Source organism: Aythya marila (genome assembly GCF_965140915.1).
Source record: "Aythya marila genome assembly, chromosome: Z".
Classification (NCBI taxonomy): Eukaryota; Metazoa; Chordata; class Aves; order Anseriformes; family Anatidae; genus Aythya; species Aythya marila.
The window spans coordinates 22,514,680-22,540,934 of NC_139080.1; the positions used below are offsets into that span (position 1 = coordinate 22,514,680).

General features: G+C 35.2%; 1 protein-coding gene across 1 annotated transcript in view; it reads right to left on the minus strand.

Annotated features, from left to right (window-relative positions):
- ADAMTS6 (ADAM metallopeptidase with thrombospondin type 1 motif 6) overlaps positions 1 to 26,255 on the minus strand; it is a 154,813-nt gene that overhangs the window by 37,559 nt on the left and 90,999 nt on the right. The window contains exons 12-18 of the mRNA XM_082783231.1: positions 25,380 to 25,487; positions 18,518 to 18,663; positions 16,222 to 16,285; positions 6,591 to 6,693; positions 5,341 to 5,474; positions 2,681 to 2,804; positions 1,338 to 1,418 (exon numbers count right to left, since the gene is read on the minus strand). Coding sequence (XP_082639357.1) covers positions 1,338 to 1,418; positions 2,681 to 2,804; positions 5,341 to 5,474; positions 6,591 to 6,693; positions 16,222 to 16,285; positions 18,518 to 18,663; positions 25,380 to 25,487 — 760 coding nt within the window. The remainder of the gene's footprint in view (positions 1 to 1,337; positions 1,419 to 2,680; positions 2,805 to 5,340; positions 5,475 to 6,590; positions 6,694 to 16,221; positions 16,286 to 18,517; positions 18,664 to 25,379; positions 25,488 to 26,255) is intronic.

Here is a 26,255-nt window from a genome sequence, read left to right on the forward strand (position 1 = left end):
TGTGTACTAAATATGACATTAATATTAGCCTAAATGTCCATGTTAACAAAACATTCTTTTGACAATATGGTTCTTAGCATAGAGCAACCACATTAGTCTGCATTATATGCCTCTCTTCCACTACCATCTCTGTCTCAAAAGTCATTGTAGGATATTTGATCAATGTTACTCACATATTTTGACATGGGGGGGTGTGATGCTGAAAGAATAACAAGCACTCTTTACTGCTGGAGTAGTGGATGTTACTATCCCCCGCAGAATGAAGGGAGACTGAAAATCTGCCGAATTACATGATTGTAGGGGCAGGCAAAAAGAAAGGAAAAAGCATCCAACAGTAAAAGGCACCATTATCATCAATACAATCAATTTAGCAATTAATGTATCTAGGGATGTTATTGTCCGTCCTACTAACATGCATTATAGTCCTTTCCAACACATTGCTATTCTTTATACTAATTACATGCAGAACAGACTGAAAAAATAGCCTAGTCAGTTGTCATTATGCCTAAACAGGTTAACAGCTTCTGTTTGTGTTTATCTGTTAGTTTCCGGCAGCACTGATCAGCTCTCTGCACTACTGTGAACAAATGCTATGCAAATCAGACTACAGGAGCTGTCAGAAATGCATGCTCTTTTTGAGTTTGATAAAGCTAGATCTGTACACACCAATATTTAAAAGCTGAAAAGCAAATTTAACACAATCTTAAAGGAAACAAGGGATAATCTGGGCATTTGAATTTAATTCTGTTTTACCACAGGCTTCCTGTATGATCTCAATAAAGCCCATAGCTTTTCTGCACCCCATTTTCCCCTATCTATAAAACAGGAATGGCATCAAGTCCCTACAAAGCAGCAACACAGAAACACTGTGGAGTTATTACATTCAACTGCCTTAAGATAAGGAGGCATTATTATTGTATTTAAGCAACCATGACTGTTGTTGAATAATCATTCCAAGCAAAAAATGATGTTTTGAAACAGTATGGTTCCCTAAGATCAGAGACTTCCTCAGGTGTAAGACATTACCTCAGAGAGGGACAGTAGATCACTTGAGTGTTCCTCATCCACTCTAGCTCCAAGTCTGACTCCGTAACTACAGTAAAACTGACCTGATTTTGCACTGTATACAAGGAGGAATCACATGATGCATTCCATTAGCTCCACTCAGGAGAATACATCCTAACCACCTGCTCTAACTGTCTGACCACAGATTAAGACTAACAACTACTATTCCCTCTGCAGCTTCTAATATATGTACGGTTTGGTCATATCAGAAATATCTATTCCTGAATCATATCAGAAAATCCAACTTAGTAACATTTAAACCATGCTCTTACCAATGTAGTTCTTTGACATTGCCACTTCTCTTATTTCAATGTGCACAGAACCTCTTGGAATTTGAATCACTTCCATATAGCCTGTAAAAGAAAGATAACTTTTTCTCATTATCTTAAACAATATTAGTCATGAAACTAGCCATTAATAAATTATTCACTACTAAAAAACAGTAAGAAGCATGGAATTCAAATGTATTTGCATATTTTCATTTATGTGATGCATAGAAATGTCTTTAAAGTTCAAATACATTTGACTGTGATAGAAAGAATTTAATGTGAATTTAGGAATTCTTTTTTTTAATGATAATAAAGTCTTCTCAAGTATATTACAAGTAACTAATATATAAAATGACCATAAGATCATAGAATAATTCAGGTTGGAAAGGATCTGAAGACATTCATTTAGAACAACTTCTTACTACTAGCTAGGAGGTAAGACCAGGTTTGTCAACACGTTATAGTTGTGTAGTGTTATAAGGAACTCCAAAGCTGGAAACTGTACAATCCTTCTGGGCAACCTGATCCACTCCTGGGAAAATGTTTTTCCTTCCATTGGGTCAGCACATGTCTTGTTTCAATTTATAGACATAGTCTCTGCTCCTCCCACCACACATCCACCACTGTGAACAGTCCGGCTGTTTTCACCATAACATCCTCAGAGATTTGGAAGGATGGTACAGTCCCCACAAGTCTTTTCTCTCCCAGGCTAAATAAGCCCAGTTCCCTCAACCTCTACTGACAGAGCAGTAATTGCTCCAGCACCCACTAATCTTAGTGGCCCCCTCACTGAGCTGAACTAACTCTGGTACATCAATCTTTTTCTTATGTCCAGGACCACATGCAATATTAGTTAAGATTTAATAAGATAATAAGATAGTAAGGTTTAATTAGATGGAGCAGATGCAGTAACACAGAGAATCACTGCAACACTAGTATTTTCTATTCTGAGTTAAGTTTTCAACTAATCACCCTTATATATTTCCATATACATTTATTTTCTTAATAACATGAGCATAAAAGACTCTTCTGGATCCTTTCTATTCTAAAATGTCATGTATAGTCATATACATGATTACAAATAACAGATTACACTAAAATTAAAACTAATCACCCACTTCTTGTTGAGTGCATTTAACATCAGCAGAACTAAGTAAGTAAGATTAAGTAAGAAAATATATGACTGTATTTTATAGAAATCCAAACTAACATAGGAAAAGGAAACAAATAGGCAAAAGTAGTCACAGTGTATGACTGCCAGCAATGCAATGCTGGAAATCAGTTGGAACACTGTTATGTTTTAAATAGCCACATAAATACAACAGAATGGACTTGTATGTGCATACCTCCTCTGGGCAATGAATCATTGAAGAAACCTTCAATTGCTTCACATGTACTCCCATCTCCTCCACAAACACGGCATCTATCTTCCTTAGCATCAGACCCCAAAATATTATCACAACCCACATGCTAAGAGAAGAAAAGAAAAAATATTTTAACAGTTTTCTTACACCTTTACCTTCATAGATCGTTGAAGTATTTCACTCAAGTGTAAGATATTCAGAAAGATATTCATTCTTTCTATCTATTCTGTTTCCAATACCTGCTACTATTAAGTGGGTTTTCACTTGCAAGAAGTGAAGAAACTTAAAAAATCAAAACAAAATTTTGGCTTACTAAAAACAAACTTTGACTTACTGAAAATAAATTTTGGCTTACTGTTAAGTCTTGATTAATAAATATTTTCTATTTCTACTGTGACTTTCAGGTGGGGATCTCATAGCAATTTACAAACAATGTAATTATTACAATTATTAATAAATGATTAGTGACCTTTTTATTTAATATTACAAGGGCTAATTGTGTTTAATCTGTATCAGTTTAAGGGAAACATTAGCTGTAGTTTTCTTAAACGTTTATGTAGCATAAATATTATTTACAAAGGAATTTACAGCTTTATAGACTACTTATCTACTTGAGAAATCTATGTACAGTGAACAATGAGCATCTGCATCTGACTAATTTATTCATCACTATTAGAAACCTAATGCAAATATATACAGTCAGATACCTAAAAAACAGAACAAAAGCCAAACCAAACCAAACAAAATGAGAACGAACACTGGACATTGACATTTTTGTCTGGGGTTTATATAAAATATGAGGCAGCTGCATAGCTTGGTTTTAACTTGCAGACAGGTTAATACATAGGTCAGAAGTTAAAATAATGCAAGTAATTGAAAAAACAGTATTATTCTAACCACTTATACTTCAATTTAGTAATTCGCCAAGATGAAAAGGACCTGCTTTTTTTTTTACACAGCCCCCTCAAACTTGAGTTTTAGTCTGGTTATTAGTTTTAAAAGACTTCTCCAAAGTGCTAGAATGTTCTTATTTACGAAGTACACCAGAATTCCACAGGTTATTTTTTTACTTTTTTTGCTTAGATTACTAATGGTAAATCTCATCGTATTATTCAATAAACATAAATCTTCAGCATTCAGTATAGCAAACCACTTAAGTCTTGAGTAAGCTTTAGGTATGTTAGTGGTTTCAGCAAAATCAGATGATTTTTACTAGTCACCAACACTATTCAAATGTTTAGACTTAAATACATAATTAAATGCTTTGCTAAACTGAAGCAGCAGTATGATGAATATAACAAAAATATGGCACAGACATCCAATTTTCTTCAAATTCATGTAATACAGTTCTATAAGAACCTTACAAGGTAACTGTATTTTTAGTAAATGGCAAATACTTGCCCTTATACACTCTTTCACAGAGTGACAGTGACAGATTTCTGTTCCAAGTTAATTAACAGTAGAATTGTTTCCAACAGGATGAACTATTTGTGGAGAAACAGATTAATATGTTCATGTTTACTGTTTTTCTTCCAGAGTAGTGTTCTAATTGGAATGATGGAACAGGCCTTGGAATAGTACAAGGAATATGCTCATCTCCTGTTGCTTTTTCCACTGATAGTTTACACAGAAACCACAAAGCAAGATAAAAGATGGCAAAATGAAGAACTCTAATCTGCTTTAATGTCTGTGAGGAGCTAATTTGAATGATTTGTCTTATTTGGTCAAGTACAACGTGCTCCACCTGGGTCAGGACAATCCCAAACATGAGTACAGGCTAGGCTAATATTGGATTGATCGCAGCCATACAGAGAAGGACTTGGGGTACAGGCAAATGAAAAATTGGACTTGAACTGGCAGTATGCACTTGCATCCCAGAAAAACAACTAAATCTCAGGCTGCATCAAAAGAATTGCAGCCAGAAAGTGGAGGGAGGTGATTCTCACCATCTACTCTGCCCACATGAGACCCCACCTGAAGTGATGCATTCAGCTCTGGGGCCTCCAGCACAAGAAGGACATGGACCTATTAGAAGGAGTCCAGAGGAGGGCCACAAAGATGATGAAGGGGCACCTCTCCTATGAAGAGGGGCTGAGAGAGCAGGGGATGTTTAGCCTGGAGAAAAGGTTCTGAGGACACCTTATTGCAGCCCTTCAATACTTAAAAGGGCATCTAAGAAAAATGGATAAAGACTTTATAAAAGGGCACGTAGATACAGGACAAGGGGTAAAGCCACTGGAAGAGGGTAGACTTAGATTAGATGCAAGGAAGAAATCCTTCACTATGGAAGGTGGTGAGGCACTGGAACAGGTTGGCCAAAGAAGCTGACAAAGTCCCCTCCTTGGAAGTATTCCAGGTCAGGTAGGATGGGGCTTTGGTCAACCCAGTCTAGCAAAAAATGTTCCTGCCCATAGCAGAGGGGTTGGAACTAGACTATCTTTAGAGGTCCCTTCCAACCCGAATCATTCCATAATTCTATGATAATGCAATACCTTTTTTTAGCTCTTTGTCTCTGACTCTTTCATTAAGAACTTCATCAACAATCCTGTCTCACACAAGTAACCATCAGATACCATAATTAAATGTAGGATATAACAGACAAAACAAAGTAATCTGTAAGTACTTTATAAAGCATTTGTAACCTTGCATTCTCCATTGATACAGATATCCAGTGAGTCAGCATTGCACTGAGTCCCATCTATTACTGCAGGAGCACGTTCAGTGTAAAAATTATAACCTTCGGCCAAGCAGTTTAATGCACATGGTTTAACCCCACCTGGACAATAAAACCAAAGAAAAAAAATAACATAATTCTTGAAAAAATATTAATTAGTTAAGAATATATATGCATAAAAAAATCTGAAATATATAAAATTCCCTCATACCTGACATATAATATAGATATACTTTATTTTACTTTCTCTTATTGATTTCTCTACTTGACTCTTCCCTTTTTTGCAGAGAGGATTATTTCTTATAGTAAGATATGGCAAGATTGGATAGCTACTTAAGGATTCTATTATGTTAATACAACACTAATGATTATTGAACAATTTAAAAAAAAAAAGGATACTTCACCATTTGAGAAAAACGAATAAGAAAAGAATGTAGTGTTAGAAGTATGTCAGTGTAAATTTCAAAAACAAGATCAGAATACGTCAGTTAGGACTTCAGTCTTATTACTTGAAATATGCTACAGCTCAGATCATGTGATCACAATGGTCACTTTTAGGCTTCTAATCTTTAAAAAAAAAAAATCTATAGAAAAATAAAACCACAAATGTGAAACTGATTTACTCAGGGTTTAGAACAGGAAAAAATAAAATTTTTAAAAAAAATCAAAAGGCGAGTTAGAAACATTGAAAAATGACAGAAACAACTAAATCTGCTTAAACTGTCACAGAGAAAAAGAAATTACAATCCTCTTCTCTTCCTCAAAATATCCTTTTATTGCATAGCATAATTATTTATAACTCAACTTATTGAAGTAGCCTTGGATACTTTATGAATGCTTTTCTTTCTTTCTCCATTTCTCAGTATTCTCACCTTAATTAATGAAAATTTTATTGAGATGTTTATGCTAAACTTGTCACTGTAACATCAAAATTACTTATAGATCATCTAAGAACATCACAACTGCAGGTGGAAAAGGGTTCCTTAGTGGAGTCCCTACAATGACACTCACCCTCTTTCCACATCAAAAGAAAAAAAAAAAAAAAAAGGAATTGTCATGGCTCTTCTGTTACATTTTTCATAACTGACAAAAGGTTACCCAACTTAACTTATTATATATTCATCAAAATGTTCTATTTACATACACTACTTTTTGTATTACATTTATACAGTTTTAAGATTTCACTCACAAAATATTTTTTGAAAAGCTACACATTACCTCCAGTGTAGGGTTTCCAGTTATAATACTTTCCCCGGAAAGGCATATTGTCAAAGTCTGCACATTGTTTTTCTCGAAAATCACGGGCTCCTGAAGGACATGGCTAAAATCATACAGACAAAAAAAATAAATTAAAATAAATTAAAAAAAAATAATTTCTTCTAAATATCAACATAAAAATAAATACCTGTATTACAAATAAAAAAATAAAATCATCCAAGACACTAGGAGATGGTTCCCTGCTTTATCTTGTGGGTCTGATACTAACATATGCTTTATAACTGATGCATTTATTTTGCAACTTTCAGCTGGAACAAAGTAACTGAACTACTCTAAACAAAGACGTTTCCATAATTCCACAAAACCAATCGAAATCATGTCAAATTATGCTTCATAATCAATCCATTAGCTACCTCCTTATAAGCACACATAAAAAACAGCTGTAAAAAATAAAACCATTTTGATAAGAGCTCTAACCTTAGTTGTACTGTAATAAGCAGCTGTACTGAGCTATGTTTTTAAGACATGGATAAAGAAATTAAAACACTTGCTGAAGAGCTGCAGACTATTATCACCGTTTCTTACTTGCAGCTTTGACAAAAGGATTACATTAAGGCTGAGAAAAAGGGTAGATATGCTTAGTTCTAATTCTAAGCAGTCTCCAAGTGTAATATTTAAGCAGTCTCCAAGTGCTTATATTTAAATTTTCACTATTTCACACTATCAGTTAAAAAAAAAAAAAAAAAGAAAAATAACTGTCTTATGTGGAGTAATGATAGATTTAAGTGAAAATCATATCAGGAAAGAGTTTCAGGAAAAACTGAATTCTTAGCTATTTCTCAATTTTTTCATCAGCAAGTTCAAATGACAATTTTGAATACACACAAAATTCAGATAGCACATTAAACATTACTATCAATGTTTAAGTAGCAGCTGCAATTGCAAGTGTCATCAGACAAAGTATTTGAAATACAGATTAAAATCATTTTTAGACTGAAAGAGAAAAGAGATTGTTTGACAGAAATGAGAGTTGTGAATAAATATTACTATTTTATGAGCAACAGAAGAGTCCATTTCATGGCAGTTTTACTAGTCTTCCTATAAATATCTAAGCTAGTTAGCACTGTTGAGGAATCTGAAATGCAATCAAGTGAAAGGATCTGTATAAACATGTATGATAAAAATCTACTTAACAATGCAAATATTAACATAATAATTATAATTCTCAGTACACATGAATCACGTTCCTACCACAGCCATCCTATTGCACTATGATTCAGAAACTACATTCTTTTCCAGTTCTGAATTTAATGAAAATGCTGGATACTAGAGTCTCGCAATTTAAATTTTGTGTATAAATCACTCTATTATATCCTTCTTATTAAATAATACATTTTTGAATATAAGGCATTTACTGGTAAAAAAAAAAAAAAAAAAAAAAAAAAAAGTTACTGCTGCTTCATTAATTAAAGTCCTTCAGAGCACAATACTGACAATAATAACTGTGTGCAAATAAAATAAGAAGAAAAAAATATTTTTAATTGGTTACACCAGTTGTATTTGCCTATTTGCATCTTACTCTCCAAGCAGCAGAAAGAAGTAACCTGACATACCTCAAAGGTTGTGACCAATCTCACTGATACTGGTCAATTCATCCTATTCTTCAGCTCCAGGTAGAATCATAGAATCAATCATAGAATCATTAAGGTTGGAAAAGACCTCCAAGATCACATGGTCCAACCATCCCCCTACCACCAATATCACCCACTAAACCATGCCCCTAAGCACTAAGTCCGAACCTTCCCACAAGGACCGTGATGCCATCACCTCCCTGGGCAACCCGTTCCAAAGCCTGACTGCTCTTTCTGAGAGGAAATGTCTCCTCATTTCCAACCTCAACCTCCTGTGGCCATTCCCTCTAGTCCTATCACTAGTTACCTGCAAGAAGAGACCAACCTCCAGCTCCCCACACCTTCCTTTCAGGGAGCTGTAGAGAGCAATAAGGTCTCCCCTGAGCCTTCGCATCTCCAGACTAAACAACCCCAGGTCCCTCAGCCACTCCTCATAGGACTTGTGTTCCAGACCCTTTACCAGCTTCGTAGCCCTCCTCTGGACACCTTCCAGGGCCTCGATGCTCTTGCAGTGAGGGGTCCAAAACTGAACACAGTACTCAAGGTATGGCCTCACTAGAGCTGAGTACAGGGGGACGATCACCTCCCTGGTCCTGCTGGCTACACTGTTCCTGATACAAGCCAAGATGCTGATGGCCTTCTTTTGGCCACCTGGGAGCACTGCCAGCTCATGTTCAGGCAAGCGTCAATCAGCACCCCCGGATCCTTTTCCTCTGCACAGCTTTCCAGCCACTCTGCCCCAGGCCTGTAGCGCTGCATGGGGTTGTTGTGGCCAAAGTGCAGTACCCGGCACTTAGCCATGTTTAACCTCATCCCATTGGCCTCTGCCCATCGACCCAACCTGTCCAGGTCCCTCTGCAGGGCCTTCCTACCCTCCAGCAGACTGACACTTCCCCCCAACTTGGCGTCATCTGCAGACTTACTGAGGGTGCACTCAGTTCCCTCATCCAAATCGTCAGTAAAGATATTAAAGAGGATAGGCCCCAACACCAGCCCCTGAGGAATACCACTGATGATCAGCTGGATTTCTCTTCATTCACCATTACTCTCTGGACCCGGTCATCCAGCCCATTTTTAACCCAGCATGCTAAGACACTAATTTGTATGGCTGCTATTTTACTGACGTGCAAGTTAGTTAAACTCCCCTGCAAAAGACACCATGAAATCCTTTTTCTGAATAACATTCTCATAATCTGACTTTTGAGATATAGTCTTACTTCTCTTGTTTGACGGTGATCTCAGATATATTTTGAGGCATCATCATCTTCATTAATAAGCCAGATGATGAAGAAGAGTGCACTCTCAGCAAGTTTGCAGATGGCAGAGAACTGGGAGTAGTAGCTAACAACAACTGAGGGTCACAATGGCATCCAGAGAGACCTCAATAGGGTGTTAAATGGACCCATAGAAACATAAAATTAAACAAAAGAGAAATGCAAAGTCCTGAACACAGGGAGGAATATCCTCATGCATTCAGCATGTCAGTTGTGGGTCTCATGCTGGGAGCCTCTCAGTTGGAAAGGAACTTTGCAGAAAAGGACCTGGGATGTAGAATGATTGCTGCTACTCAAGGTGATAAACACTGCAACTTTACTTAAGAGACATAATAGGAAGGTTACTGCAAGAGTAGTTGTCTTTTCATCATACTTCTTAGGTCATCTTTGCCTAGACTAACAAGAATCTTTTGTTATTATACCCATGACACAAATATAGTGACGTGTAGTTTCATACATGATTCCTCTACACAGGAAGAATTTCAGCCACAGCATTATAAAAAGTCTGAAAAAGCCTAAGATCACTGTAGTAGCTCAAGGAAACAAAGAATACAACTGTTATCAATTTGGATGACTTTCCTTCTAGGTTGCAGGTAATGAAACAGTAACAGAACAGGAGAAAAAGCTACTAGAGACATTTTATCAATCACCTGTGATAGCAAAGAAGATTGAAAAGGTCTTCATTACTGATATTCTAGCATGCTTTTGGCATACCTGGCACACTCCAGATCTTATTTAAATAAATGAGATAATTCCTGAAGGGAGTCACTCACAGAAAGATCACTATTGAAAAGACTAATGATGCCAAAGGCTTTCATATTGAACAGCATATTTTTTATCGCATAACCTGCTTTTGTGCTTGTAGGAAAACTAGTTTTATTACACAGGCTTACCTACTTTTAAAATAAGGGCTCTTTCAACTCAGACCTGCATTAGCAGATCACAAAGACAATACTCATTTCTAATTCCAACTATTTTACTACCTGACATCACTGGATACAATTTAGTTAACATACATTGGTACTACTAAATGTTGTTAATTTTGTCTTAAAATTATGAGTTTAAAATGGGTAAGAATGCAGCTGGAGATTTCAATCATCAGAGAAAGTACTGCAGATAGGGGTGTGACAATGTTCCTGGTTTCTTAACATTCTGTCTGGTTTCGGTAGTCCTGCAGATTTAATTGTGGCTTCCTTTACTTCAAGTACAGTTAAATTAATTTTAAAAAATAGTATATCTATGATGTCAAAGCTTTTCTATAACCCAGTGTATTTGGCTGCTAATCCATCATTCCATTGACAGATTTGATAACCTTTGCAATAAAATAAGTTTTAGTGGCTATGTCTTCTCAGGGAATCCTGACTGACCTCAGGATCTGGCTCTTCATCTGAATCATTATTTAGAATACTCTGAATCATTAGTTGAATCCAGCTTTCAGGTGGATTTAGTAAAAAGGCTGCCATTTTGCAGACTGCAGTTACCAAATGATAGCCCAAAATATACAATATTCTGTAGTCTAAAGAAAAAAAATGCAATTTACACTGAAATTTATTTATGTTGCTTTACTTTATTTCCTGTATGTAACTGGTACCTGAGAGGAAGTAAAACTAAAGATGATGTCCTCAAGATATGTATTCAAAATAATACCAATAGTAGTGCAAACAGGTTACTGCAAGATTAGCTACAATATACATTTACAAGATGTCAGCTTTTTGGCACTATCTCTCTGTGTAGATGCTCTTCACCCAGAATAATTGTGCAATAACTGCTTCACTTTAGTGGGTAAGATATTTCACATTTTTCGTGGAATTTTTCATGGCTACAGACTGCTTGTGTTTCCAAACTCTCTTATAGGAGACTGCAGTTTGTAAGGCAGGAATCTAACAAATGTAATCGTGTCTGAAGAAGGTTCTGAGAAGATGATGAAACATTTAAAATTTTGACTCAAAAAAGCACCCACTTTAAGAACATCAAAAGTTTTTACGACAAAAAGCAAAAATAGTTTAACAATTGTTAACAAGTCACTGAACCAACACTGACGCAACACCAAACATCTGATCTTACAGAAATCTGTTTTTCTTGGAACTTCAAGTCAGGCAGACCTCAGTAATTGACTAGGCTTCCTATTAACAAAAGGCCAGAAGGGTAATAGTCGAAACTCAGATACTGTTCCAAGATGTAATTCCTCACGTGGATAGATTTTACATATAACAGGACTGAAAATACTAAATTTATGAAAGCGATGAACAGTAGCTGTGAATGAATATATGCGTAAAGGAAGGAAACAACAGGAGTCCTTTGCCTAAGAGAAAAAAAAGGTTGAAGAACTTAAATCTTTTAAAGGTATGTATACATTTATACTTTCAAGTAAATAAACCATTTACAAAACCTGTAAACAAAACATGTTACTGTATTTTAAAAATAAGGAGCCTTTTACAGTCCTACATGTGTATCAGATTAAGTTTCACATCCTAGATATATGTTAAGCGAGACAATGAGTTATTTTAACTGAGATATTGTGTCTTGCACTTTCATGGGTTTGTTTTTTATTTCCTAATTTATATAAGTAAATAAGCATTTTTTTCCAACAGAAGTAAGAGGTACTGTGGTTGATGTTAGAAAATATGTTTCTGATGACAGTGTTCTTTCTACCACCTTTTGTTTCCAGGACTCATTAGCTAATGTTCTTTTCTGCTGATCTCAATGTTTCCATTAGCAGATGCCTTTCGAATTAAGAAGTCATATATGGCTTTGGAAGTCTTTGATGAGAAATATGCCTAGTAGGAGTGTGTGCACTGTTTCCAAAGAATGAAAATGGTCAAAAGAAAGGGCAACAGAACTAACTCTTCACTGAAAGAAAAATGAAGTCAAAATGAGGGTGTGTTTTTTTTTGTTGTATACGAATAGCAGGAGCTAGAGGGAGTGTTACATCTAAAATTACAGATGGGCAATGAATGTTGACACTGCAAAAAATTCAACAGAAAAGATGTACAAACAACACATTTTTCATAAAAACAATGACAGATTTGCATGCTCTTAGTGCTTACATTAATCAAACATACCATTCCTTTAAAAATGTCAAGCACTAAGGACTGCAATAAATCTTGAAACAAAATATACTAGCCTCAGCAATTCTTAGCTATTTAGAACCCTAAATATTACTATAAAAGAAATGGACTACAATCATCAAAACCATTACAACAGTAAATTTAGACTTCTGTAAGTCGTAGTATATTTATGCACTGAAAAAACATACCTCACAGAAAAACGATTTTTAAAAATAATTCACAGTCAAATAGTAAGAATGGCATTTGTAAATACCCTGGCCCAATTATGTTATTGTTCAAGATTTGTTTTTTGAAGTTTCCTTTCCAAATCCCTGTATAAACTATTGAAATCTGACTACAGGTAGGGAATACACACTTTGGAATAAAGGACTATAATTTTAGAAGGTTTTGGTAACTTGAAGCAGTGATTTGAAATAAAGCAATGGAAGCAAATCACTACACTTGGGTAGGACCAATCAACCGTACAGGACAATCTGAGGAATGGCCTCCTAAACCACAACACCTTAGAAAGGGATTTATTTGGGTGCTATGGATCAATACGTGCAGAATAAATGTCAGTTTTAAGACACAAGAACACAATACTATAATTTATAAACAGAATCTCATCACTAAGATGACATACTTAGTTCTAGGTTATGCCTTGTTTTGACTGGAACTAGAAACCTATGCATAGGTAGGTTTGGTACCACACTTCAGGAAGATGTGCACTACTGGGATGACAAAGATGATTAAAAGAGACACTGTTTGGTGTAAAGAAGACTAAGAGGAGATGACAGTGGTCTTCAAACACAGGAAAAGCTGCCACAGGGGGAGTAAAACCAGCTATCTTCTAAATTGCAGTTTGGACAGAGTAAGAGCCTTAAAGGAAACATGCTACACTTTAGATAAAGATCATAGCGATATCTCTCTGACTGGAGATAGTTCAAAACAGGTCTGACAACTGCTTAACCATCAGTTGAGAATGGACTAATTACAGTTGGTTTTGATTTTGTCTTTGAACCAGGAAACAGTCTAAGTGGTCTTCTCAGGTACTTTGCAGATGTTCCTTCTGTGACCTTTTGAGCTTCCTCAGTAATAAGCGAGAAGCATATGGAGATAAGGCAGGCAAAGCAGATTTGGAAGAAAACTGTCTGAAAAGTTTCTGACAATATGAAATAAAAAATGACAAGAATAAAAGAAATCCTAGCAGCATTTCAACAATATCACTAGGTATGATTATTTTATTTATTTTTTTTTAAGCATTTAAAAATTGTTGTGTACTTGTGAGGTAGCAGGATAATGTATTATCTATTTTTTCTCGTGTATGAGTTACTGTAGCAGATGCTAACAAATGCCTACTGGAGATAAATACGTTAAATAAGAATACCTGGAGAACTAGACCTCAAGAGTTCTGAAAGAGCTAAGGGAGAAGGTCTTCAGTTTGTCCATGTGAATTTTTAAACAAATCTTAGACTATGCATACAAACTGAAACAGTGATAGGTAAAAAGAGGAGTATTTGAAAAGGGCAAATAGAACACAGTTTGTCTGATATCAATTCAAAATGAACAGAGAAATTGGTAGTGACTTAACTGATAGAAGAAAGATAAATCAAAACTCAAAAACACTTTTTATCAGCTTTATACAACTTCCTGGTGAAAATAACAGAATACTGAAATATGCTTAGATCTGTATAAACCATTTAATCTGGTAGTGCACTACACCCTGACTAAAAAATAAAATAAAAAATCAGTAGAGCATCCAACAAATTTACTAAATATTGACTATCAGCTTTCAAGTGATAGACCTTCAGTAAGAGATCATCACTTGGTGAAGTCAATTCACAGGTGAAGTTTCTATCAACTGCAAATATGAGAAACATGTTAAATATTACTCAATGTTTTCATTTTTGCACTGGAACCATAAATAAAATTATCACTTAGAAAGCTTCCCAATTACATGAGGACCAGTTGAATGAAAAATAAGATGATGGTAAATTGATTACAGAGTATCATCTGGGAAGCTGGATTCACTCAAATGAAAAATTCACAAAGACAGTAAACACAAAAATATAAATCTACTGAGAAAGTAAGATGGCCAGGTTTTCCCGAATGGTGCTCTGTAATATGGAAGGCAGTGTGATTGGAGAAGTTCTGCAGCTCATGATAGACAAGTAGCTCAGCAGTTTCTCTTACAACACTTTGGTAAAAAGGCCTAATGACACATCTTGGCTGCATGAACAGAGTGGCTGTGATTTGAAGTAGGGAATTGATTTTGAATCTGGGAATTTTTAACACTGTTGAACAATGAGAACATCCCTCACAGAGAACTTTGCAGAAATAGCACACAATAATTAATAGTGATCATAAAAACAAGGTGTTTTCAAGGAACTAGAACAAGAACTATTGTATTTTTTCCTGATGTATATCAAAAGATGAACAGGTGAAATAACACCATTAATGTACACAGACTCTTCCACTGTTACTAACTTTCTTGTTTTAAGAAAATTAAGATGCATTTGGAAAACAAAACAAAAAGGAAGCCTGCTTTTGTTTGTATTGCTACTAACTTGGAAACTTATTATTTAACTGGTTTATTGGTATTTGCTTCTTCCTGGTTCATTTTTTAACTTACTTGAATGTATAATTTTTGCTCATTTTTTGATTTCAAACATTTATACAGTGCCCCACTCCCACAGTGGCACATCATTACTTGATGGACTCAGCTCTAAAATGAAACGGTATGATCATGATGGTAACACATGAACCAACACATACCTCATGGCAAAGCAATGCACTTAGAGCATACCAGAAGAAACACATTTTCACAAAATGTCTAAGAGGACTGCGTAACATATTACCACTGGAACTTATAAAGGTATAAAAAGGGTAAGCAGGTTTACAAGTGGAGGAATGGTGGAGGTTAAAAAAGGTAAAGATAAGATGTGGAGTTCAAGAAATTTTTTAACACTCAGTTTCTGGAAACTCTTAGGTATACCATGGAAACGTCAAGCCTTGGCTCCCACAATTCAGTGATTTTTTCCTGAAGCATCTGTTATTACAGTTGGGAAAGAACACACTGGTGTTCTACACAAACCTTTTCTCTGTTGTGGAATGGGATTCCTTATGCTCCTTGTTCACCTTAAACATACTTGCTCAAGTTGAACTCACTCTTCTCAATAATGTGAAGGCACCAGCTGGACTTCACATTGAGATAGACATCCCAACATTTCATGGAATCACAGAATCATTAAGGTTGGAAAAGCCCTCCAAGGTCTCCTGGTCCAACCATCCCCCTACCACCAATATCACCCACTAAACCATGTCCCTAAGCACCATGTCCAACCTTTACTTAAACACCCCCAGGGACAGTGATGCCACCACCTCCCTGGGCAACCCATTCCAATGCCTGACTGCTCTTTCTGAGAAAAAAAAATTTCTTCTAATTTCCAACATGAAATTTAGGTTGAAAATTTATTAGAACATGTAGGGTGCCTGCTGTATAAAGCACACACGTAAAATGCAGAATTCGCAGCTTTTCTGTGTCAGGAAAAAATGTTATTTTAAAAATTGTATTATTTAGCATAATTTATTATTTAAATAGCTAAAAACACTATTTAATCTATTGCTAATAAAATGAAAACAGACAAGTTGTTTCTACAGTGGAACTAAGTTCACTTACATCAGTATTGCAGGAGCGATACCGCTTCCTTTCTCCAAGACAGTATTTACCTCCACCTGAAGGTCTGGAAAAATATTTTTTATGAGTTAGTGTATATTTCAGTATAAACATAAGTTCACGAGATATACATTACTAAGATAAATATTGCTACATAACAAAAACAAAAGCACATGGAAGTTTTAAGGTGCAATTTTACAGTATTTTCTTTAATATGAATTGTGGTATTGACTTGAACTCCAGCACATAGAAGACAGCACTGGGTATTTTAAAGTCTTCATACATAATATTTATCTTGTTTGCACAGATTTCAAACAATACAGTATAAATGTATTTTGAACATATTAAAAAGGTATTGCTTTCAATTATTTGAATGCTTTGTAAAGCCAGAATAAAAGATGTATAAGCAACCTAGATGACTTTTTTTTTTTTTTATCTGCTCATATTACACTTTAAAACATAACAAAATGATGAAACTGCCTGCTAAATACTGGAGTCAGCAACAAAAACTGCTTCTTCATGAATCTCATTATGATTTGAATTAAGTAGTACTAAATCTAAAGAAACCGCAGAGCAAGCAGGTTTCTATTAGTGTAATTAGGACACTGGCACTTAATTCCCAGATTGTTCAGGAACATTAGCTATCTCCCACTGAGGTCAAATAACAAATTAATATTGACGTAAGTGGAAGATTAATCAAACATCTGATCTTTGGCTTGTAACAAGAAAGCAAAAAGGAAAAACACTGATTGTTTTATGATAAAGAAGAATTTACAGTTAGCAAAAAAGTAAATTAATAACGTTTTTCACAGTACAGGCATTTGTCCAAGCAGCCCTATCCTAGAAATACTCATCTTAATTAATGAACCAAAGGGAATTTTTTCCTAATGCAAACATGGAAAAAAAAATCACATTCTGGCTACACTGTTAAACATTTAAGATATAATTATCCTTCAACATACCAACTGATGTACATGGAGACAGAAGTAGTTAAAAAAAAATCTTATAAAATTAATTGTGCTTCAAGCAAATATTTCTCTAATGTTTCTACACAGTGCTGTGAAAAAAAATAATGTGCTTAATTTATTATTTTCTCAGTAACATTGCCTGACATATAATCTATGTAAGTACACACAATTTTCACTTTTGAATCTATTCAATAAGTAGTGGCATTCGCCAGAATTGACTGATTGTAATTGCTAAAGACAAAAAGTGATCAGACTGCCTTAAACAGCAGTAATGTCACATCGTGGTGTCTGTCTTGCAAACAACAGTAGAAAGCTGAAATACAGCTTAGCTTGCAAAACTTGGGTACAAGCAACAGGAAACTTCAGTGTACAGAAAGGAGAAGATGAAAAAGGAATGACAGAAGTTACAGAACTGATTTTCATGAAAGAAGCTTGATGTTTTCTAGAAAAAGTGTTAAGAACTAGTAATGGGGATGGAAGTAGAGCTTATGAGTCATGACAAGAGCAAAGTATGTAGTCATAAAACTACCCTTTGACAGAGAGCTATACTTGCAATGAGGTAACCCAAACAAAGCAAGCATCAACAGAAAAAAAAGCAGTTGTTCATTCAGCAGAGAACAGCAATGGAAATAAGTAAGCATTCCTCCTCTGAGAAGCACTAGACAGAGAGAAGAGCACTTACCTGACAGATCTTCTCTGGAACACTGCTCAGGACATTGGGAAGCAGACAGAGGCTACCAGATACATAGAATAGACCAAGCTGTAGTGGAGGAGCTGGCCCCTCTTGAGAGAGAGTAGATGGACCAATAGGGAGTGGTGGCAGGGAGAGAAGTAACTCAATTGTTTTAAGAATCAGTGGGAAGTCACAATTAAGTGTCAAATGTGACAGAATATAAATGTATGCTCAGTAATATTACTAATTACTTGTGTGCTTATATGTAAATTGTTGAACACAAAATCTTGGAAATAGTGCTGCTTTTTTAACAAATGACTGGCATTTGATATATCCTAGACTAGAATGACAGATATGAATAAAGAAGAAATATAAATCATAATTCAAATATATTTTGCATAAAAAGAAGTTTCAGAAATAAAACTGTACTAGTTACTAATAAATATAAATCCAGCAATTTTTACGGTATATAATAGATAAATTAAAAACTGTTTTAAGTATGTCTCGTGAGCTTCTTCTGTTAACTGTTTCTGTGTGCAATTTTGAAGACAAACTCTGGCAAACTTGCAAAACATTTTTACAGAAAACATATGAAACCAGTTTTGAATAAATTCCAACTCTGTCTTTTTGTTGGCTCCAGCTTACTTTAGCTACTTACGCTGGACTGTCACAGTGTCTTATAGATGAGGAGACTCCGCCACCGCAGGTCCTGCTGCATTCACCCCATATTGACCATGGACCCCAACCTCCATCTATGCTCTGGGGCCAAGTGCCAAAAGGTACACACTCTCCCTGATAACACCACTGAAAGATTTCACAGACAAACAAAACAAATAATAATAATAATTAAAAAAAAATTAGCTTCCAGGCTGATGTTTATCAGGGCAGAAAAACCTAAGTGTCAGGCAATGACCAATTATAGGCATTAGCATTCTCCATACATATAACACTAGTATTTTACTTTTTGTAGCCATGTTTAGACATCGGTGAGGGTGTGTGGTGAGAGTGTGTGTGATTTGTTAATTGACTTCACTAAGCCCTGAATTATAAGTCTCTAACACATACCAGAAGTTTAAGCAAGCTTAAAATTAAGACTTTCTTTTTTCCTCATACATCCTCCTTAATGTTTCACATTAAAGGAACCACAAGTTACATTCTTTTCAAACACTATGATCCACTTCTAAGATTAAACAAAATGCCTTCCACTTAGGATTCATGTAGTAGCTTTATTATGCAAAATGAAAAATTCCCCCCATCATATTCTTAAGAAGGTTTTTCCCTGCAAACCCTGAACCTTTGCAATATTGCTACTTACACTGGACATAAAAAATGTCAGACAATTCAAACAAATTGGTATTGTAAAATTTAATTAATAATTTCCTGTATCAGCAACTTTTAAACGATTTGGGAAATAACCCAGGAGCTTACAGTTTGATTCACATTCTGGTGTATCACTGAAAGTCTAGAACAGTTATGTAAATTATTCCTGCCATCACTGTGTTGGGCAACAGAAAACAGCATGGCCGCAGGTTTACTGTGTCCTCAACTTGCACATTTCAGTTCCAAAAGGTGAGTATCTATTGCTTAAACTGCCTTCAAGTCCCAAAGCAGACACAAAAACCCTTCGTTTCAAGAAAAACAAGGAAACAGATAACTGCTGTATCCAAAATCAGCCTATGAATTTGACAAAATTCACTGAGACATAGACAGAAAACATGGTGAGACAGCCCATAAGCACTATAGTAAGACTGGGTGAGGAGTTTATATTAACTAGTCCAGAAAAAAAACAAGTTTTCTTCTGAGTCCTAAGGCTCACCTAAAGTGTCAGTCCCAACAATGCTGGGACAAACACAAAAGAGCAAATGCAGGCACTGACAAATGCTTTGAATTTCTCTCAATTTTTATGAAAGCAACTGACAAGATAATTTAACCTTCAATCACTATTCAGAAAAAAAAATAATTGAAGTATGATATAAACAAGGATTATGCACAGTGATAATCAACTAAAATTTCATATTAGTTCCTAATTAGAAATTTCATGTTGAATACAAATGTAAGTTGATTGTCAAGCACATCAAAGTTTCTGTGACTGTAGCTACAGAGAATGAACATTAAAAAAAAAATATGTAGCTTATCATCAGCAAATACACCTAGATACAAAGTAGTTTTGCATAAAAAACACATGCTACCATTTAACATTAATAAGTGAAGTATCTAGCATTATTTCTCTATCATCCTTGTTTCTTATCTCAGCACATTTTTATTCTCCATGACCACTTTTTTCTCTGTACGTGCAGTACCTGAACTTATTTTAAAGCACTGCTGTTACTGTCCAGCACATTTCTATTTATAAAACTCATCCTCTATTATTTGGAGAAACAAAAACCAGCACCCATACGCCTACAAGTGTATAAAGAAGATTATCTTAAACCTCAAGCTCAAAATGCATTGCCTTTTCTACCAGGTCTGGTTGGGTCAGTTTTTGTCATCTCAGCCCAAGTGGTGCTGTGTTTTAGATCTGTGACCAAACAGAATTGATAACACACCACTCTTAGCTGAACAGTGCCTGCACGGCCTCAAGGCTTTCTCTGTTTCTCACTCTGCCCCTCCAGTGAGCAGGCTGCGGGTAGGCAAGAGGCTAGAAGGCGACAGAGCCAGCAAAGCTGACCTGAACTGGCAAAAGGATACCCCATACCCCAGATCATCTTGCTCAACAATAAAACTGGCATCATGCTCAGCAATCACACTGTGGGGGGGAGTCTTTCCAAGCAAGTTGTTGCTTAGAGACTGGCTGCGCATTGGTCTGCTGGTAGGAGGTGGTGAGTGATTGATTGCCTTTGCATCACTTGTGGTTGTTCGTTTTTTCCCTTTTTTATTTTTTTTTTCCCTGCATTTCTTAAACTGCCTCCATCTAGACAGATGAATCTTTCTCAGTTTTGCCTTTGCCTTTCTGATTCTGTCCTCCATCGTGCTGTGGGGAACTAAGAAAGAAACTGGGTGGGGACTTAGCTGTCAGCTGGGGTCAACCCACCACATGCTTCTTAAGGAAAAAAAACACAGAAGGACACAAGGTTTCATGGAGCGCTTCTGAGCAAAATATAGTTTATCCTCCTTACAGTTGTAAATTTACAACTCAGAGGTTTCTGGTGATACTGAACACCTACTTTCAGCTGGTATAGCTGTATCCATATGGTAGTGTTTTTGCAATACCTCTAATGGTATAATGGATATGGTATGACAGAGAATAAAGTAAATTTATGTGTATTAAGCATGAAGGATTAGAATTTTCTGTTTTTCTTCTCATTATAGTGATAAACTAAGTGATAATTATTTCATTCATTAATGAATTGTGGCAGACTATTACAGAGGCCACAGCAGTACACAAGTAATTATGTAATACTAAAGTCAACTGCTAAAAATTAAAATGCTTCTGAGAGTAAAAACGTATGGTAATAAATTAGATTAATAAATACATTGTAAAAATGTTACATGTCAAAATCAAGATTCATAAATGAAAAACACAATTAAACCCAAACTAATACCATCTATGTACAAACAGAACATGCAAACAAACCTTTGTGGTGTTATGACTGTACATAATATGCAGGTGCATTTCACCTGTTTTATTCTTCCAAACTTGTATAAGATTCCTGTACTCTGCAATGTCCTCTGCCAACCAAACATTTCTTTCTTCCATACTCCCATTTTCCCCTATAAAAACTCCTTCAATGCTGTTTTTCCTCCTCTACTGAAGTTAAATCTGAACACTTACTGTCCACTTTGGTATATCTTTTTAATTTTCTAATGCATATTCATCTTTCACCAGAGGCAAGTGATGCATAGAATCTCTGTCCAATTAATTCAAAATGGCCAAAATCTTTTTATTTCTAATGGGACTACAGAATTTTTTTTTCTCTGAGAATTATAATAACCCCTACAATGAAGTTACGGTCTACTTAGTGAACAGGATATGAAGAAAAAAAGGGGAGATGACAGCTATTTTAGAAGGACAATCCTTTATTAAGGATTTAGAACTGAAATGTTAATTCTCCTCTCACAATGAAGAAGTAACTTTCAATTAGTTGAGTGAGAAAGACAGTGGTGATGCACTTGGATACATATTAAAGAGGCACAAAACTTTAAATAATGTGGGATTCTTCTTATAAAGATCATTAATAATAAAAGAAGGTATGTCACTGTGGCACATTTGAGAGAACTGTAGGTATTTACCATAATATACTTTTTGAAAACTAACAGAGGAAGTATTTGTGATAGCGAGGAAAAATTATTTATTTTTTTGGAGAAAAAAAAAAGCTTAATTAAATTTAAGCTTGCCATTTCAACTATAAGGATTAATTTTCAATGAGTATTTCTGCAATTATTTTGCAAGGAAACTTGATGCCCAGTACTAATGTGAATTTAGATTACCACATAATCCAGGTATTTAAATTGTTCTTTCAGCACATTGTTTTCACTTTTTGTACATTTTTCCCTCATTTACTTGCTTGGTATGGGTTTATACAACGATGTTAGAAGAGGTTATTTTTTTATTACTTTAAATTCAAAGACAAAAATAAATTATGCTATCAGTGTTGTCTTTTTGTTTCATATACAGTATTTCCTCATTAGAGTCCTTTTAAATCTATCAGTTTTAATCTTCATCTATACTTAAAACGATTACTATAAGATTTGGAAAAAGCATACCTTTTGGAACCCAACCAATACACAAACCCCTTCACTAAAGCATGAACATGTTAAAACTTCAAACAGAACAGATGTACAAGTTCCGTCAACAGCAAAAAAAAAAAAATCCACACCATTATTTTTCCCTGTATGAGGAAACAGCTGAATAACTTTTATGGAAAACACTCTAAAAAACTTCAGGCTTAGGCAGACATCTACTGCGGAAAATTTCTACGGTGGAAAATTTCAAGCCAAAGAGTTAAAGTTTGGCAGGTTTATATAAGAAGGTCTTATAATAGAGTGTAGGGCAATTTTAATTGTAGAAATCCCTCCTAACTCTGCCAATAAAGTATTAATGCACACTGCATCAAAATTAGCTTTCAGTTAATAGTTACACAGAATTTACATCAGTATAACTAAAAGCAGAAATTGACCCTCCAAATATGATAGAGTACTCTGTGATCTTGTTAGGCTTTTAGAGCAGGGAATGTCATTTATTACATATTTGGACAGAGCCCAGCAAAATAGAGCCTAATTTGGTTGTGGCCTTTAAGCATGACTGCTATATAAATGTTATAATAATAATAATAATAATAATAAAGTGTTACAGAATTGTAAACTATTATTTTCTCCTTAGCATGTGGTGAAGAGAACTACATGTTTGGAAAGAACTGTGTTTTCTGTTTTGGCTTTTTCCTATCACAAATTACTAATTTACAGGAACCTTTGAAGTTGGAAATTTATAGTTGCAATTCTCCACTGTTTAAAGGCATGAACAGTTTAGCTTTGTAAAATAGTAATTCTCAGATTTCTCTCTGAAATCTAACAAGGGAAGAAGATACTGATGACTAGAGATTTTTTGCAGAGAATAAATTGATAAAAGACTCTGGCAAAAGCACACAGTGTCTTAAAGCATCTTGACTTGTTCAATTTGTATTTTTCAAACCATTTAAACTACAGTGAAGTAAATTGCTCCTTGTCATTGACAAGAAGTGGTGGTTCCAAAATAAACCTAGACTGTTGATCTAAGAATAAAGCTCCTAGCATTTTCTATTACTCTAATAAAAGGTAATATTTTTGGTAAAATGTGAAGGTGTCTCTATTTTCATTGGCTAACTGTAAGCACTATATATTTTTTTTAATGACCCCTTCAATGAATTTATTTAACATGGTTTACCAATATTTCCAAACTCAGCATGGAAAAGCCATCAGAATGGCACTAGGTCACGCGCCCTGAATGAAGCCATCAGCAGGGATTAATAAACTGTGACAGCTGCCCAATAGCTTTCATTCTATTATAAAAATCATATTGCAATTCAAAATGCGGCATAATCTTTGTTGGAATCAGCCCAGCTAACATGGCAAAAATCAGAACAGGGAATAGATGACAGTGGTCACTGTTACAAAAAAAATCCAGTTTGGAGTAGTAAATCTTAATGACAGCAACACTCAAAAAGATAATGGAAATTATTTAAATACAATAACTTTTCATTGTTTTCTAAAAACCTGCATAAAAATTATCATATTTTTGTGGAAATAGGGACATGAAATTACTTTTTTCTAGCGCACATCCTGTAAATTAATGATTAAAATATTTTTGATCTTCTCTAAAATCTGTACAGATTTTCCTTTACAACTGAGAAACACTCTCTTACTATTCTTAATCTAAAACTTATTTTCAGAACCTTGTCTGAAACTATTGATGAAAAATCAAAATTCACATATTCAGACAAATACAGTAGCACTAGGCTTATCTATTGCAACACTGAGTTTTCATACTTTTCTGTTACACAAGAGAGTTTATCAGACTGCATACCGAAGTTCTTTAAAGCTACACAGTTATGCAAGTATAACAATATTAAGGATGATCAAAGGGAATGGAGCACCTCTCCTGTGAAGATGGGTTGAGGGAGTTGGGGTTGCTCAGCCTGGAGAAGAGAAGGCTCCAGGAGACCTTAAAGAGGCCTTCCAGGAGTGCAGTGACAGGACAAGGGGGAATGGCTTTAAACTACAAGAGGGGAAAGTTAGATTAGATGTAAGGAAGAAATTATTTACTCAGATGGTGGCGAGGCCCTGGAACAGCTTGCCCAGAGAAGCTGTGGATGCCCCATCCCTGTGGGTGTTTCAAGGCCAGGCTGGATGGGGCTTTGGGCAACCTGGTCTACTGGGAGGTGTCCCTTCCCATGGCTGAGGTTGGAGTTGAGTGATCTTTAAGGTCCCTTCCAACCCAAACCATTCTGTGATTCTATGATTCTGTAATAGTTGAAGTCAGAATAGATTGGTCACTGGGAAATAAGAGCATTCAGAAAACCCTTTTAGTAAGGCTTCCCCTCCCTCCCCCTTTTTTTTTTCTTCCTTTTTTCCTATATGCTTGGAATTCACGTAGTGTCTGAAAGAATACAGACTTATCTTCTAACAAATTAACAGAAATCAGGCTCTAGAGCTATGACTTACATTTTCAGAGTCCACAACAGACCCAGAGTTGTAACAAACATTTTTGGAAGAGTGTTATAAAATTTAATAATGATTAAACTAACAAGAGTTTTTTACAGAAATCACTCAGAAAATAAATATAGTGAATGTAATAGGCTTTTTTCAATCCAGGATACAAAATTTTATAGCAAGCATAAATATTTTATTAAATTTATATATATATAAAATAATTGTTAAATAAATTCTGTAGAGCAGTTGCATTAGGATACTATTGTATCCTGAATTAATCTCTCTTTATTTGAACACTTATAGCTGCTCATAAGGACTTTAATTTTTTAATTCTTTTTTCCTGTAGTTTCCAAACAGTAAAATACTTATTCAAACAATACATTATTTGTACTCACCCCCTTCTCAATGCTCCCTGTTTGGCAAAGAGTACCTTCAGCTGCTGGAATACTGTTGGTAACACAGCGGTTACTTTTGCTGAGGCACCAGAGCTCTCTACACACTTCCTAGGAAAGAAGGCAGAAGCAAGTTGATCAGAGTAACAGCCTAAAATTGCTTCCAATGCTCATACACATATATAGAGAAATTTGTTTTGAACATACTGTAAGTGCTGGGCTGGAGTCTAGATGTTTGCAAAACATTCTGGAGCAACTTCAAAGCCAGCATATTCTACTTAAGAATGTTCTGCCACAAAAATTCAGGAAGGATCAAATTGTAGACTACAAAAATGTGTTTTTCTACACCTGCTATGCAAGCATTGTTTTGTGCTGGTTTTCTGATTACTGTTTGATATATTTTAGTATTGTTGTAAAATTAATCTGTTGTAAAGGATGTGCTGTAGTATCTCCATCATTAACATTATCTGCCTCAAAAAATCATGGTAAAAGGATACTGTTAACTTCAAAATATGAACCAGCAAGATTTGTTTCCTTCAGGTTAAACCAAAAGGTTTTGGAGCTTAGACTACCTGCAATCCTCTTCTGTAACACATGCTAAAACAGTGCACTTGTATGTAGTAAATATTAAAATATTAAAAATATTAAAATATTTCCTTAAAACATTTTAGATTTGTGGCATTTTATAAATGATTTAGCCTATCGTAATTCCCTCCATTGTCAGCATTAAAAAGGTTTTCAAAAAATCTATTTTCCTACAAGTTTTCTCATTTGTTTTTGTGCATTTACTAATTTAAATTAAGTCAAATTCTGTTGACATTAGAGATTCAGTATTAAAAATATCTAGGGTTGAAATTCATAATGAGAGGTGTGATCCAC